The sequence below is a fragment of the Hipposideros armiger genome, unplaced genomic scaffold (genome assembly GCF_001890085.2).
Source record: "Hipposideros armiger isolate ML-2016 unplaced genomic scaffold, ASM189008v1 scaffold_312, whole genome shotgun sequence".
Classification (NCBI taxonomy): Eukaryota; Metazoa; Chordata; class Mammalia; order Chiroptera; family Hipposideridae; genus Hipposideros; species Hipposideros armiger.
Window position 1 is genome coordinate 634,661 of NW_017731662.1, and position 16,457 is coordinate 651,117.

At 44.4% G+C, this 16,457-nt stretch overlaps 2 protein-coding genes across 13 annotated transcripts in view; one reads left to right on the forward strand and one right to left on the reverse strand.

Annotated features, from left to right (window-relative positions):
• Positions 1–1,148, forward strand: part of KMT2E (lysine methyltransferase 2E (inactive)) — a 79,806-nt gene extending 78,658 nt beyond the window's left edge. Inside the window, exon 27 of the mRNA XM_019660124.1 lies at positions 1–1,148. Within this exon, the coding sequence (XP_019515669.1) occupies positions 1–388 (388 nt within the window). The 3' untranslated portion in view covers positions 389–1,148.
• Positions 1,149–3,525: 2,377 nt separating this feature from the next.
• Positions 3,526–16,457, reverse strand: part of SRPK2 (SRSF protein kinase 2) — a 239,063-nt gene continuing 226,131 nt past the window's right edge. For 7 of the 12 annotated variants that reach the window (XM_019660132.1, XM_019660133.1, XM_019660131.1 and 4 more), the window contains 4 exons: positions 13,967–14,036; positions 13,221–13,313; positions 12,819–12,911; positions 3,526–5,143 (listed from right to left, as the gene is read on the reverse strand). In XM_019660132.1, the coding sequence (XP_019515677.1) occupies positions 4,959–5,143; positions 12,819–12,911; positions 13,221–13,313; positions 13,967–14,036 (441 nt within the window). In that variant the 3' untranslated portion in view covers positions 3,526–4,958. Of the gene's footprint in view, positions 5,144–7,266; positions 8,848–11,205; positions 11,832–12,818; positions 12,912–13,220; positions 13,314–13,966; positions 14,037–16,457 lie in introns of those variants that run through there. The other 5 variants (XM_019660137.1, XM_019660139.1, XM_019660126.1 and 2 more) reach the window with 4 other exon arrangements.

The following is a 16,457-nucleotide window of genomic DNA, read 5'->3' on the forward strand; positions in this document are numbered from 1 at the left end:
GCCCCCCGCCAGCGTGCTGGCTGCCGGGCACCACCCGCCTCATCAAGGACCTCCACTCTTTCCTTCAAGTGCTCACCCCGCTGTGCCGCCATACCCTTCACAAGCTGCACACCACGCCACTTTGGGACCGGGAGCCCAACACCAGCCTTCTGGGACAGGGCCACATTGTCCACTACCAGTCGCAGGTCCTCACCTCCAGCCCCAAGGACCAAACAGTATTCCAACTCCTACTGCTTCAGGGTTCTGTCCTCATCCTGGCTCTGTGGCCCTGCCACATGGGGTTCAGGGACCTCAGCAGGCATCTCCAGTGCCTGGACAGATACCAATTCACAGAGCACAGGTGCCACCAACATTTCAGAACAATTACCATGGTTCGGGGTGGCATTAAAATGGACTCCAAAAACATTTTTTAAAATGTTCTGTAAGATAAACTGTATATTTCATATGTACCTGTTAAGGTACTTTTTAAAGCTTGTACATGAAACTTTGTATAAAAAAAAAAAAAACCAGAACACCAGTGCTCTTTCATTGTATCTTTCCCATTTTTGCTTTGTAAAATTCCTTTAAAAATGTGCTATTAAACCAGTAGTAGGTATCTTTATTTTGTAAGTGAACATTCCAGCTGTTTTACTGGCACTAGAATTGATGCTTCACGACCTTTAAATTTTATTGTTGCAGTTAAAATTCATTTAGTGGATGTTTTCTGTATTATTTTATACATATACATTAAGTACAAACCTAAGTAATGGCACTATGAGGATTTTCATTTTTTTCCATCAGCAGCTCTGTGAGTGCATCTTAGATATAAAAAACCGCAATACAGATTTTTATAGTTTGGTGTGGACATGGCTCATTTTGTTTTATCGGTTATTTGCAAGCAAAATGTAATTTAATGTATAGATGATTTTTAATGTCTCCTGACAAACTGTAAATACCGCATTTCTTTTGCATATATAATTGCTTACGGCTTTCCTCATTTGATATATAGCATTGTACATATGACAAGTCTTTGCAAAACTGTGTGACCTTTGTGAAAGTAGTACAGTATATGGCCTTTAATTTCTTTTTTATTTTAAATATACTGTCACATTGAAGCACTGGTTGAGCATTTTAATTCATGTTAATAAATCACAATTATGTCAGTTTTACCAAATTGTCCTGTACAACTTCTGAGATTGGGGTTTAAGCAAGTGCTTTTACAGAAGTTACATTTTGCAGTATAGTTTATAAGGAGCCTTCCCCTTGTCTTTAGCGACTACTACCTCAGCTGGACTGGTGAGCTGAGTCAGGGGCAGTAAGGGCTGCTCCTGTAATCTTCCTGCTGGTCGGAGCAAGAGCCGTGAGAAACTATGCGATGTCAGAGCTCTGTACACTGACTTATGTCTGACTACAAAATGAACCCCTACCATAAAGCATCACGCAGAGTACAGTTATAGATTGTAATTGAGACAAGTGTTTGAAAACACGGAGTAGTTTGCCTAAAAACAGGAATATCTAATTTGTACATTTTAAAATATGACTGAAATGTCCTACTGATTAATCAAAACTATTTGCAAACCTTAAATTAACATTTACTGTCTAAACTATTTAAAAAAGCAGCAGGAAATTTTAAAAATTGGTTGTGTGTACAAAACTAAAGGAAAAAGGCATATTCTTAGATCTCTCAAGTTAAATGAAAACGGCCTCAAACACTTTATTGCTGAAATATAAAATGCTAGTTATTATTTTGGGAAAATAAAAAAATTCTTATTATTTTGTCCTCTACCTCTCAGGAGGATTAATTCAGCATAATCACTAGTAATGACCGTATTTGTCAACATGTCTTCCATCATCCAATTACGTGGCAATCTGGCACGCTATACAAATTCTGTGCATTGGTGGAAAAAGAGACTACTGAATAAGATTTGGCAGTATTGTATGTCATGTTTTACACTTTTAATTTCCATTTCCTTTTGAAAATTAGCTAATGATAGTACATTAACACAGCTGCATTTAGGAATCAATCCTAATCAGCTTCAAGTTTTAAAAGAACTTAGGTCAACTTGACCATCCTTTCCTTTATCCAACAAAATTCTACTCATGGCATTCACTAAAGAAACGTGTGGAGGAAATGGCTTTACGTCATCCATCCTGATAGTTTCAAACACAGAACAAAGTTAACTAGCATAGTGAAATATCAATATTTACCTCTTTAAAGTACTTTTAATTCCTCATAGTTTTAAATTTTCCTACTACATAATGTGTACAGAAGCTTTTATATAAACTGAAGACTTTTATATAATTCTTTGACTCCTTAATGAAGGATACATACACTCTCAAATACTGTCCTCTACCAAAATTTCATTAAAGATAAAAAAAATTAGTGGGGAAAAAAGTGGAATTTAAAAATTAATTTCAACTGTAGATACAAACTGAAGTTCTCTACTCCAGTAGAAATAGTCGTTTTCTATTAACTAGTATGTGTGATCCAGGTACAGGAAGAAGCAAGTTAGTAAATCAGTTTTCACCTAAAAAATTATGCTTTTTTGAAGCACCTATATCCACTTTTTGTCTGGAAATTAGAACTGTCCCAAGGCAGACAGCCAGCCAGCTTCTGAATGTGCTGTAATCACATATGTGATCCATTGCGTGTCATTTTCCATGAAGACTTCTCATGGACCAGAGAAAGGAAAAGATAGAGCATTCAACTGAGCTGGCTGTACTGACTCACACACCAGTGGTTCTCACTTAGCTTATATGCATAATCATCAAGCCACCAAGAATTTGCTGAAAACCATACCATACCTAATACAAATGTATATTCCTTCTAGAACAGTTGTTTTTTACCTTAAACTATTCAGGCTATTTTATCATAAGGGACAGATCCTTTAAAAAATCCATAATAATATAGTTTATTTCCTAACAGCCAAAACTGTATTAGACAACTTTCATTCAAGTGTGCTATAGCCCTGATAAAAATTCTTCCAGACTCAGAGGAGACATAATTGTACTCTGCGGTTCTGGTAAGAATGGTTCCTATGGAAATGGTGGATGCCATCACTGGTCTACAGCCACCATCTGCCATAGAATCTATATGGTAACCGATAGCCTCATTAGAAAAACTTAGAAACACACCACACATGAATGGTATGTTCAACCTCACAGCGATATAAGTGACATAATGCTAACTCCCAAGAGATGACATGTCTTGTTCCCTCACAGTAAACACTGAAAAAATAAAAAAAATATCAAGTCTCAAACAAAATTAATTAATTTTGTAATTAATGTGTTTGATGAAACACGAATGAAAAAGGATCACTGAAATTCTAGGTATTAAATCTATACTACAGCATCTTTTCTAAATCCATACTCTATACCCTTAGAAAACAATGAAAGATATCCTGTGATAAGCCTTAATTCATGTTACAGAACTACCCTTCCTGTACAGGAACGTTGATCTTGCCTTTCGTTTTGGTTACTCTACACTAAAAGGACAGCACATTTGTTGATTCCAGCACTTCAAATATAGGCCAATGACCAGGGCAATGTCTGGAAAAAAATACTGAAAACACTTTAATTTTTAAGACAACTGCAAGCACCTCAAACAATAGATTATTGTTACAACACTTGTTATCTTTTCACAATCTAGTTATTGCAAAGGCATATGGATAAATGTTAATGGACAGTCAAGAAAAAGGAGGCACCTCAATGAATGTAAAATTAAAAAACCACTGGCATTCAATCCACTGACTTCTAAAAGAGGCTAAATACACCTCTATATATTACATTCTAAAATTGTATTGCCTACTATGGTTTGTGTCCTGGTTTCTACAATTTTAAGGAAATGCATACACAAAATTGTGTGCGGCCTGCAAGGGAAAATCATTTTCTCAACTTCAATGCATGGAGCGACAATCAAAAAGCTAGCAAAATGTTGTAGCCACACCGAAAACAGCCTCCGGAATGAATGAACGCGGTCGCTGTTACCTCTGAGATGGTGGATTAGGCCCACTGCACTGCAAACTGGATACCTTGGTTCTAGACAGACGAGCAAGATTTCCCAAAATTACATGTAATTTCATTCCACACACCAAACATGTTTCTCTCGTCCAGTTTAATCTGCCCAGTTAACTTACAGTGCTGGTAGGAGGCAACACCACATGTACCAGCCCATCGCATTTTTAAGGGGACATTGCTGTTTTTCCTTGAAAGTACTTTTAAAATATGCAAAAACAGGAAGGGGAGTGCTAAACTAGAATACGTACTTGAGAATGAGAAGCGTGTCTTTTCTTTCTTTAAAGTGCCGTATAGGGAATGACAGAACCAGAGCCACTCTGTTTAAAATCCAATGAAAGAGGACCGTTAAGGAATGAAAAGTTTGCACAACTCCCTGGAGCAAAGTCCGCTACATGCAACTCAGGCTATAAAGCACTTCAGACTGGGTAGCTTTTCTGAAATCAGCTTCCCCATCCCACATTTAATGGAAATGAACATTTACAGGGTGCATTACATACACTATAATACAGGAATGATGTCCCTTTGCCAGAAGATAAAATTGTACATTTCCTTGCTATTTCTTGGTTCCAACTTGATCATTTCTTAAGATTGTAAATTATATACTCAGCTAAAATATTTCTTCATAAATAGTTACAAAACCTGCCAAAACACAAGGGGGAAAGTATTTTTCGTTCAAAAAAATTGACATTTGAATATCACACAAGAAACAATGCTTAGAGATGTGTTATTGTTTCCAGAAGAAAGTGGGTCAGTAAACTACTAAGCTGAAGACAAAAAGACTACCCCTGCCCCAGGATCACAGTGCACAAAAGCAGCATGTCAAACAACAGTACCTCAAAGCAAAACAAAGGTCTGAGGATGAAGCCAGCTCACTTGTAATCCTGTTAAAGAATCAGTCACCGTTTAGGTCCAATGTACTGGGGAACATTTGCTAGCTCAGAATGCTGTATTTGTAGAATCTGCTAAGAACTCAGCCACGGATGCCGAAGGCATTCGCCGGCTGAGGCTCGTTTTTCTGGAACCATTTCTAACATCGGGATCAGGAAATCTGTAAACTGTGCAGCATCTTCATGGGGCCACCCGTACTTTTCCACAAGGACGTCGAAGAGGCTCCAGGGCTTCAGCTTGGTGATGTGCCGCAGTTCTCCTGTGGGAGAAACACACTGTCAGGAGACCCCCAGGCGACACGGCCCACTGCTGGGCTGGGCGGCTTCGTGCCAGTGAGGCAGGTACCTACCTGCTCAACACCGTGTGACACCAAGGCCAGCTTTTCTCCTCAAACAACAGTCATCACAAGTACATGTGAGTGTGTCACGTTTCAAGCAAATTGGCACATGTAAACAGGCGTTCATATAAAAGGGAACAGTTCATTCACATCAGTTCTGGGTTTCTTTCTATACCCAGAGCCCGCTCAGTGCACCTAGAGTGCTTCCGTCTGCAAAGGCCGGTGAGGCACGCTAACTCCAACATGGCACCTTTTGCAACTTGCATATTTGCTTAGAAAAACTCTAAGATACACACTATTTAAACTCCTTTCACATGTTACCATGCAAAGGGAAGGGAATCTTTTCCTCTAGAGAGTGCTAGTCGAAGGACCTTTCTGCGACGGTAGAGACGTGCTTTATCTGAACTGCCCAACACAGTAGCCACAAGCTCTCTGTGGCTTCTAAGCACTTGAAATGTGGGAAGTGCATCGAGGAAATGAAGTTTAATTTGTTTCAATGTAAACAGCCACAAGTAATCAGTGGGGACTATACTGGACAGCACATCTAGCCGTCAACCTGAACCAAATGCCATTCATTTGTCGGCAAGTCTAACGTATCAGGGCATCAATTTGTAAACCTTGGAGTTACTCTTGTCCCGATGTGCTGCCTGCCATATAAATACAAACAGCCCGACTGACACCACAGAATGACTAACAGCCAGTAAACTGGTCTGTAACTGTAACAGCCTTTTTCCTAATGGGAGAAAAAGTTATTTTTAAGCCCAACTGCCGAAAGGTCAGGATAACTTTCATTACGAAAAACTCCGTTTCTCTACCTGTTAGAATTTTCACAGGACACCCCACCCCTGCCAAAGAGAGGCCTCTGTGGGCGCCCCCCAGTGTCTGCCGCAGCACCTCCCACAGACACGCTGCAGTCGTTCCCCATACCCTCTCGGGCCCACAGCACACCAGAGTCCTGCTTCCGGCGCACAGCCGAGGCACGCCAGCACCACGGGCACACCTCATGCAAGGGCCAGTTCCGTGCCCCCTTTCAGCCACTAACCAACATGGTCTGTGTTCACATGATGCGCTTATGGAGCTCTTCTCAGGAGGCTTGCTCTGCTTCACCCACTTATTCAATTCAATGAGAAACACACCCCTTCTCTCTCTTTAATCAAAGAAAACAGAAAAGCATTACAGAAAATTACCAGCACAAAAGAAGAAATGACCTGTAATCCCACCCTATGAGGATGTTTTCTTTGGGCCCATATTCTTGCTTAGGAACTGCTGTGTCTACATAGTAACCATGATGTTAAGATTCTAAATAAGCAAGTCTTTAGAGAGTGTTTCTTGTTGAAGGAGTTGTTGGTGTGTAAAATAAGCGTCTAGCGCCAATGTGAGGACATGGGAGAGTTAAGCATGGCTTCCCAGCACAGGGCAGGTCTGTCGTGACACGGGAACGGGACGTGCCATCTTAGAGGAGAAAGTTCCCTCCTGTGGAAGGAAATGCAGTCTCCATGAGAACAAAGTCTGCGCCATCACTGAACGGTCATCCTTTCACCTGGAAATCCAGTTCTGGGAATCCCACCTAAGGAAATACGCCCTGGCACCCACCATCCCACCCCCAAAATATGCTCACTGCAAAATAATATATATTGGGTTGTCGGAAAACTCAATGTATTTTTTTCTATGTTTTTCATTGCAAAAATGCGTCATGAGGGCCGGCCGAGTGGCACATTGGTTAAGAGCTGGCTTGGAACGCCAGAGGGACCCGGTTCGGATCCCACATATGAGGGCCAGTGACACTGCCCTCTACAGCTAAGATGGTGAACAACAGCTCGACCTGGAGCTGGGCTGCTGTGAGTCGCCGGCGACGGTGTAGGCTGCAGTGGGGCTGGCCAGCAGCGGGCGTGAGCTTTCGTGAGCTGCCGTGAGCCGCCTTCCAATGGCCGGTGAGCAACTGCCTCACCTGGGAAGAGCGCAGTGATAATACCAACATGGACCAGTGAAGTGACGTCCTCCACAACTAGACTGAAGAACAAAAGGACAGAAACTTGTCTGTTCCCCTTCCCCGATTCCCCAATAACATCTTAAAAAAAAGAGTAGCCAGGCTACTTACTAGGCAGGTGCCCTGCCTCCTAAAGTCATGGGGGGGGGGCGTCACTCTTCCTCCAAAGAAAAGGCTTTGGGACGCGACTGTATCTGCCAGTCCTGAATTATTACATTACTTTTTAAGGAAAAAAGTTAAGTACTTCCATTAGACTTCTCTTAAATATTCTTTTAAGTGATTTGTAAAGGGAAATATATTATTTTGTCCATGAAGTTATGATGTTCCAAAATTAAACATAAAAGCATATGGGGTTTTACACCACACATGGGGGACTATGGAGGAAAATCCTGGTACTGTATATTTCAGGGAATACTGGTAACTAGAAAAAAAACCAGGATATAAAATAGATGAGAATAAATTTTAATAGCGTACATGTAGAAAGGAAACCTATCAATAAATAATTTACTGGTACAAAGCAAGACACACGAAATCTGAACTATTCCTACAAAGTACATGTATGCAAGTATTTTGAGTTCAAAAATCTGTATAAATCCTACCTCCCACACATACAAAAATTAACTCAAAATGGATCATACACCTAAATGTAAGCTCTAAAGCGAAATTCTTGGAACAAAATGAATCTTCGTGACCTTGAATTAGGTAATGGTTCTTTGATGTGACATCAAAAGCACAACCAACCAAAGAAAAAGCAGAAAACTGGATTTCATCAAAATTAAAACTTTTGTACTTCAACTATCACACATGTGCATTTAAGAGAAATGAAAACATATATCCAAATAAAAACTCATACATTAATTTTCATAGAAACATTATTCATAAGAGCCAAAAAGTGAAAACAACCCACTGCCTATCACTGATGGAAACACCCAATGTAGTAAGTATGGCTGTACCTGAAAGGATGAGCACTGAGTCACACTGCCACATGGGACGCACCTCGAAAACATCACAGTAAATGAAAGAAGCCACCACAAAAGTCCACAAACTGTATAACTGCATTTACATGAAATGTCCAAAAGAGGCAAGTCCATGGAGAAAGAAAAGTAGATGAGTGGCCTCTGGAGGCTGAGGGTGGGGGGAAAAGTGAGTACTAGTGGGCACAGTGAAGGAAAACGTTCTCAAATTAGACGGCAATGGTTACGTAACTCTGTGAATACATTAAAAACCACTGAATTGCACACTTTAAAAGGGTGAATTGCATGATAATGTAGATTATATCTCAATAAAGCTGTTATAAAAAACCTGGTACAAAGCATACAACAAAATAACTTTAAAAGAATTCCAATGCTGTGTTATGCATACGGCAAAAATGAACATTTCACTAACTAGTAGATCATAATGAATGACAGGAATAAATGGGATGAACTATAATAGAATTTACTTGAACCTGTTGTAACAACTTCATTTTTTTTGCATCATATGCTCCAATTCATAATTAAATGATTGAAATAGTAGTTCAAACCTATGATCAGCTGTGGCCTGTGGTTTGTTATTTTCCAAAATGGCTTTGCTGTGTGTCTGTCACTCCAAGACACTGCAGCTTCCCTGTCACACCACCGTTTGTCCTCCACACAGGGACCTTAGTAAGAGGGAAAGAGGGTAATTACACCGGGACAGTGAGTGGGTGACTAGGACTGTCCAGGCAAAGTGGAACATACCTTCGCCCTGCTCTCTAGCTAACGAAGGCCTCCATCCAAGGCAAAGGTGGACTACAGGGTAATGTTTTCAAACTTCATGACTAAATACACCTACTCTTCACCAAGCTCCGGGGAGCCAGCAGTAAGCCAGACAGACCCAGCCCTGTTCTCACAGAGCTCGGCTTCCGAGAAAAGCGCTTACACCCACTAGAATGAGACAACTTTTCTAGTTATTTCCACAGTCCAGGTCACGCCGAGGGGAATCGGCCCCAGGCTGACCCTTCCCGCTGGCCTACCTGGGCGTCAGGTACCTAACAAGACAGAGCCTGCATGTGATTTTGAGCTTTAACACACAGACCCACTCTTGCTCCCTGGCAAGCAGTGGAATGAAATCCGCTTCCCACCCAGGAGGACAGCGAGCATGAAAACCTGCTGGCTGTTCACGCCCTCAAGATCCCCAGCTGCTTTCCAATGTGATGTAAGCAAATTAATAGCACTCTTCCATTTTGCTTTTCTTGCTAGCAGTTCTGGCACAAAGATATTTTAGAAAAAAAAAAATTCAATGGATACATTTAAAATCTTATTTTTTCCAAAATGTTATCTTCACACACATTTCTTAGGGAGGAGTGCCCAAACACATATTTTGTGACAAATCATGCCCCTTATCCTGAGGGACATGATGAAATCTATTTTCATAACAGGCCCTCATTCATATTATTCCTGTGACTTCTCTACAAACCCTAAATTCCTTCTGATTTCCACAGTCATGATAAATAAACAATAACTAGGAAGGAACTTAAGTCCCAATTCCCAGTCATTTTAGGGGATTTCTTGCCTAGCCATAAATTCTCCCTTACACTCAAAGGAGGAAAAAAAACTCTAGTTACCACAGTAACGCCAAATCACAATGTTTTTGGTCTCCTCATAGCTCAACCAACAATGCCACATGCATTTCAACTCTGCAAGTAGCCTTCAAACAAGTGCCTCAGAAAGAGCTGTGCACGCAGGTCCTGCCACATGTACGCCAACGGTGTGACAATGGAGCAGCAAGGTCCTCTGCAACAACTTTCTGTCCCTGTCTGGGGGAAGCTGGCGAAGGGCACAGACCCCAGACTGTCCCAGGAGCAAAGGTGCTGATGGGAAGGCCAGTGTGAAAGGACGAAGGGCCACAGGACAGGGAGCGCTGCGCCGGCCAGCACCAGCTCACGCGCCTCACTCATCGACCTGTACGGAAGAGAGCCCAGTGGGTGCGGAGGGCAGCCCGCCACTGCTTCTGGCTGGCACGCTGCACTGCTCTCCCGGAGACAGGCCGGAGGGAGGCTGCAGCTCAGGCCAGGAGCAGAGCCTAACAGCGTGACCTCAGGATGCCTGCCACCCTCAGCACAGCTGCCCCCCAGCACACGTGACCTCAGGCTACTGACAGGCTTCCTTTCCTCCCCATTCCAGGCTCTCCTTTGGTCCCTTTGCTTCTTCTTCCCCACTGCTCATCTGTGGTTCGCAACCCAGACAAAGCACACAGAGAAACGTGGAGCCCAGTCCCTCTAAGTGGCTCCTGGCTGCAGAGGAAAGGCAAGCAGTCGCACAATGAAAGGGAACTCCGGGCCCTCACCACGCCATATGCCCGTGGAGGGAAGGAGGCCCCCCGCCTGGTGCCAGAACCTGCTCATCCGTCTGTGGCGCCCCTGGAATTGGATAGACACAGGTGCTGTGGCCAGGTGCCCCCTTGGTTTCCCCCCGCCCACCCTCAGGGCATCAGCAGGTCAATACCGTTCTGTTTCCATGACAGACTAGATGAGGAGCTCTCAGCCACCCGGCGCCCCAGCCCCCATCTGACAGGGGTGAAGGATATGGCTGAAGGTTCACTGCAAGCCATCTATATCAGCCCAGTCCTCCCGGGGGCCAGGCCCTCTCCCACAGGCTCTGAACACATCCTGGAATGTGGAAGAAGGGGTCGCCTTGATCAAAATAAACACAATCTCACAAGCCACACTGAATCCCAGGCCGTAATAATCCAGAGCGTTTCCTCGCTTTAACCATTTCAAATCTGGAAGTGTCTTGGGGAACCTTAGTCTGCTTTGTCAGTGGTGGTGTTGTCTAGAACCGGGGTTGACAAACTTTTGAGACGTAAGAGCCAATCCTGTCCCTCACAACAATTTAAAAATTATTCAAGAGCCATAAAACAAATGAAATCACCATTATGTAAATAATAAATATCCTTTAAAAACTTTATAAATGAAACTATGATAGTTTTATTTTCATTTTCAATTTTACTTCAGAGCCACATGTACGTACCCAAAGAGCCACATGTGGCTCGCAAGCCAGTTTGCCGACCCCTGGTCTAGAAGTTCATAATATTTATGCTGTTTCCCTGTGGATAACTTCGCTTTAACAATAATGACATCATCTACGACTTGTGCCACGTGCTACACACACATCCTCCCGCACGTTCTTTTAACGACGGCGCATCCTGAGGTTACCCCCATTGACACATTTGGAAACAGGTTCAGAGATGACATCATGACATAAGCCCATCTTACAGCACGCTCAAACCCAGCTCTGTCAACTCAACAGTTCCATGGCCAAGCCATTTCACGGCCCTTACTGCTACGTCAGCCTGTGTATGCGAGTCTGCGTGTTGGGAGGGGAACTTTCTATCTTATTATTCACGTGACCCAGACTAGAAGGCTAGATTCTCATAACAAAATTAATACAGGTTGTCTGAAGAACAGTTTTCAACCTCACAATTTTTTTCCTGTGATAAGGTAATAAGAAAGTAACTGCATCTAGTTACATATGTCACAGGTTGCCCACTGGGCAGTCCCAGAAAAGCTGAGAGAGGGCAGTGTGCTCAGATAAGTGAAGCAGGAAACCACCATCTTCGCATGGTTGGTTCTTGGGCCTCGTGCATGTAACAGGGAAATGTAATCTAAAGGATAAAACAAGGACTAATTAGCAGAACATCACCACAGTGTACAATAAAGGATTACGAGTCTGTAAGAATTCCTTGCCTCACAGCAAACTAAAAAGTCAAACTGGTGTTCCAAATTTGGCTAAAGCAGGGGACAGAGAGCATCTGGGACATTTAGAAATTTCTAGAAACACCATGTCCTGCCCATACTTTAAAAGTTCTTTAAGGGTGTTGCAAATCCCATTCTATAACCCCCCACCCCCCAAAAAAAATCTAAACTGAAAAAACAAATTAAGAGGACTATCTATGCTCACACAAGAATATGTCACTGGGGAGGGTTCTTTAAATATAAATCCCCTGGTGCTTCTGGGTGCTTTTTATTAATAAAACCAATCGCTAACGAGGGACGACACAGGGCAAAGAAACAGGTGTCCAGGGTCATGCCACGGGAAGGTCCACAAGAACCACAGGATTCCGGTACATCACCTCCAGTACCGTGTGAGGCAGGTAAACGCAGTGGGGGAACAGGGTCTGGCTTGTAAGAATGTGAGGCACATAGGGTTGCCAGGCCTCCCCACTCCAGCAACAGCTTAGACACAGCAGAGGACGGCAATGGACGTGCATTAGGCCCAGTCTGCAGGCCGACTCTTCTCCACGCAGAAACACTCTGGGGCCCCATGAACACATGGAGTGCGTGAAGATAAGGTAAGCCGGCTTCTAAAAATCACTTAAACACCTTCTTATAAATACATGAATACAGACTGGTGCTCAGAGAAGGAGAGGAGGTTGTGGAGAGATAAATAGGAAGGCTGTCTCTTACAAAATTCTTATTCTTATTCCACAGATATCAGATGGTTCATCCAAGTTTATTTCTTGGGAGCTATCTTCAGCAGAATCCCCCAGTTGTGAAAGTCCAGATCTTTCTCCACTGCCCAAATGCGAAACCATAATTTCTCCTTTTGGGAGAGGATTATGCTGAAATTAGTGTTGCATAAATACCGTTACCTTTTCTGGTGAAAAACTCCTTGGAATATTTCCCCAACATAGCGTATTTTCGAGGAGCTTTCCCCAGCAGTTCAATGATCAATGCTATGTGATCTGCATTGGGAAACATTGCCAGCAAAACAGAAACACATGACAGTTTAATCAGTACACTGCATGCAGACATGGCCACCGCCCGCGCAGACAGAAACAGAGCGCGACCTGGACGCCCAGCGTGGCCCTAGGGCCTGGCGCAGCATGGGCCGAATGTGGTCCTCCCTGTCAGCTTTGGAACCAGCATAGGAATTCTGCTGGGTGCTTTCTGAATTTAGGAGAAATGCCTTTGTCACCATTACTGCTGCAATCGGCAGCTGCTATTCCGTTTCTGTCTGCATCGTGGCGCTTTTCAAAAAGAAGAGGTACTACCTCTGCGATTGAAGAATTCCCGAGAGTATTTTCCAGATAGAGCAAAGTGCCGTGGGATACTGCCTAGCAGCTCTATGATGTGGGCTATGTGGTCTATGGAGAAGAGAAAAAAGGATACGGGAAAGGGAGGGGTCAGGGGGAGGAGGAGATAAAAAAAAAAGAGGGAAAAAAGTGAAATTAGTAAAAACTCAGAAATAGATACAAATCAACAATGTTTGCAGCACATCCAGGCAGAGGCTTCTGGAACTGGCAGGCTCAGGCACCATCTAGAGCATTAATGGTGCCTGATTCCAGCTCATCCCAGGCCACCCCAGCATCGCAAGCAAATAAGCATGGAGATGGTCAGGTTTACAGATGGAATTCAAGTCAGAATTCCTTGGTTTTCAAACTCAGCTCCCAACAGTACAAAAAAATGGGCAGCAGATCAGTGGACAAAAGGACCACGGACAGGCTTCAGGGTTCATACAGCCTGTCTTCTCATGGCCACCTGGGCTTGGGGCCTGTGGGCGGCAGGAAGGAGGGGTGGGCGTGCGCAGGCCTGAGGGCTCTGTGATGTGCCACCCCTGCCAGGAGGCGCTGCCCATTCACTATGACAGATGGGGCTTCAAGCTCAAAAAAATAAAAAAGCATCGGAATTTGGTGTTTGAAAACCATAGCTCTAGTTCAGTACAAAAGTACAATACTGTCAGAACGTCAGGACCCTCGGGAGACCCAGGCTGCGGTGCCCAGCAGGCAGCAATACTCACCTTCATCTCTGGAATAGTCCTCCCCAGAGTGCGGCTCAAACAAATAATCTCCGGTTGCCAGCTCAAATGCCTAGGACACAACAGATGACATGCTAAGCGCTTCACAGGGACTGGCCCCCGAGTCAGCAAGTTTTTCTCCTTGTACAAGAGACCCACATTTTATGAGGATCTGAATCAAACCAAAGAGCCTCCTAACAGGACTCAATACCAAATTTTTTCTTCCTTCCAAAGAGTTCAAAGAAGCTTTGGAAATATTCTTACATCTCCTCTACTGGAAAATGTAAGGGCTATGCGGTCTCCATTTTCCAAGAGGCTAAACGAACCTGTCGTGCATCAGCAAGCAGCTGTGTGCAGCCATGGCCAGGGCGTGCGCTTAGCTGCTAACGGCAGGACGAGGACTCGATGCAGGTGCACGTCTGACCCCAGAGCCTGCCCTCAACCCGCAGGCTAACTTGGCCCCTGGATGGCAGGTGCTGCCTTTCTCTCGAAGCAAAGACCTTAATGTCTTAGTAACCAAGGGATATTTTCAGCATTTCCTCATCATTTCATTCATTTCTGACTCAGTCAAAAGAACACCTAGAGCCTAAGAAGCGCCCCTTGCTCTGTGCCCCGGGGCCAGGAGGAGTCAGATCAGCATGCAGCCCCCTCCTGGGGTGGGCACGTAGCTTCCTGAGTGACCACTGTCTGCCTCTGTCATACCAGAATGTGTGTGCGTGGGCGCGTGGGGCGGGGGGGATGTGTTTCCATTTCCACCAGGCAATCTACTTCCCTTGCTCACACACACACACACACACACACACACACACACACACACACACACACACAGAGAAAATATCAGGACTGTGAGTTTAATTTGGTAACAATGTATAAAGATGGCAACTGCTTTGTTTTGCTGATGAAATACCATGTTTTAGAAACAAAAAAACAAAAAAGGATAAGCAAAATCCCATTTTTGGTTGTTGCCACAATTACTTCTATTCGGTATTAGGTCTTGCTATTGTGAAAGACGCTCAGGGGTGCAGTCCCCCTCCACTGATGCCTGTGGATCAGTGATGACAGCACCTCCCCTGCTCCTCTCAAGGTGCTGCCCTCCCCACTCCCGCACTAGGCGAGCAGGCACTGCCCTGGCCCACCTTCTCCTGCTGACCACCAGAGGGTGGAGATGGCGCCCTTGGGAAGACTGCCTGGGGTTGGCCCATCTCTCCTAGCACTCTAAGCAAACCACAGGTGGGTGCTCTCAGCCCAGGACCACGAGCTCGTGAACTCAGGATCCCTGCCCTGAACCAGACGTGCACACGTCAAGTCTCGGCAGAGTGTGGTGGCTGCGCGAGTGCCGCAGGGTCTGCTCAAGTCCCCACGGGGCGCCTGACCCAGCAAACGACAAAGACACCGGCCAATCCCAGGTCAGGGCAAAAACCCGCACCTTTGGCCACAAGTCCAAGAGAAACAACTGGATTATATACCTAATGGCCAGAGGGGTCTTCCTCGCCTGGGACACAATCCATTCAATACCTTACAAGAGGAAAAGGTGAAGAAACCCTAATGGAGAAAGGAGACCCAAGAAGCTGATGATGGAAGCTCTGAGGAGAGCTGCCCTTGAACCCTTCCTTGGGTTCTCACTCACTCTAATTTTCAAAAACATTTCAATCTGGCTGTATATATTCTTACAGCCCAACAGTAAGACATGTCAGCTGAGTGTTTGAAAGATGACCGTTTTGATCAGCACCACGAATTTCCAATGAAACCTTTAAGTCTAAGCAGCATGTCAATGCAATGGAAAAGAGAAAAGGAAGAGGCAAGACAGAGGCTCCGTCATGTTGTCTGGTCCTGGTTCTCTGGAGAGGGTCGAATAGGACACGCATGACAGGGCAAACATGACCATGAAAACATCAGCCTCTGTGCCTCGCGACCCGCTTTTATGCTGGCAGCTATGAAACCATGGAAGATTACTCCCACTGTGACCTTGATAATTAGTATTTATTTTTAACTAATTATGGATTCTTCCCCCTGAACTTGGCCTGATGCCCTCCGAAGGCCTTCCCCTAGGTCAGCCTCCGTTCTCAGGTTCTGGGGACATCTCTTTCCTGAAATGCTCTCCCCTGCCAAAAGGCCCCATTCAACATAAATAAGGTCACCTACTAGTTCTGTGCTGTGACCAGTGCTAAAGAAGTTTGGTGAAATTTGTCAGGCTGGCTTTATTTCCATGGCACTGACTCGGGCTCACCATGGAGTCCATAAAAAGATTACTATTCAGGGACTCTGACCCACAGATGCAGAGGTGCCAAGGCCTCAGCCCACACACAATGGTTAGATCATCTACACTGACATCTAGAGGGGCCCCAAAACTCAAGGAAAGGAAGAGAGATTCAACAACTGTGCATCCCAGCTGCCTGGCTCATCTGCGTCCTTTTCCCGTTGTGGCAGCTCTGCTCCATGACCCGCTGAGGCTCGTGTCAAGTGAGCCCTGGAGCCAGGCCCACACAGGGTGCCA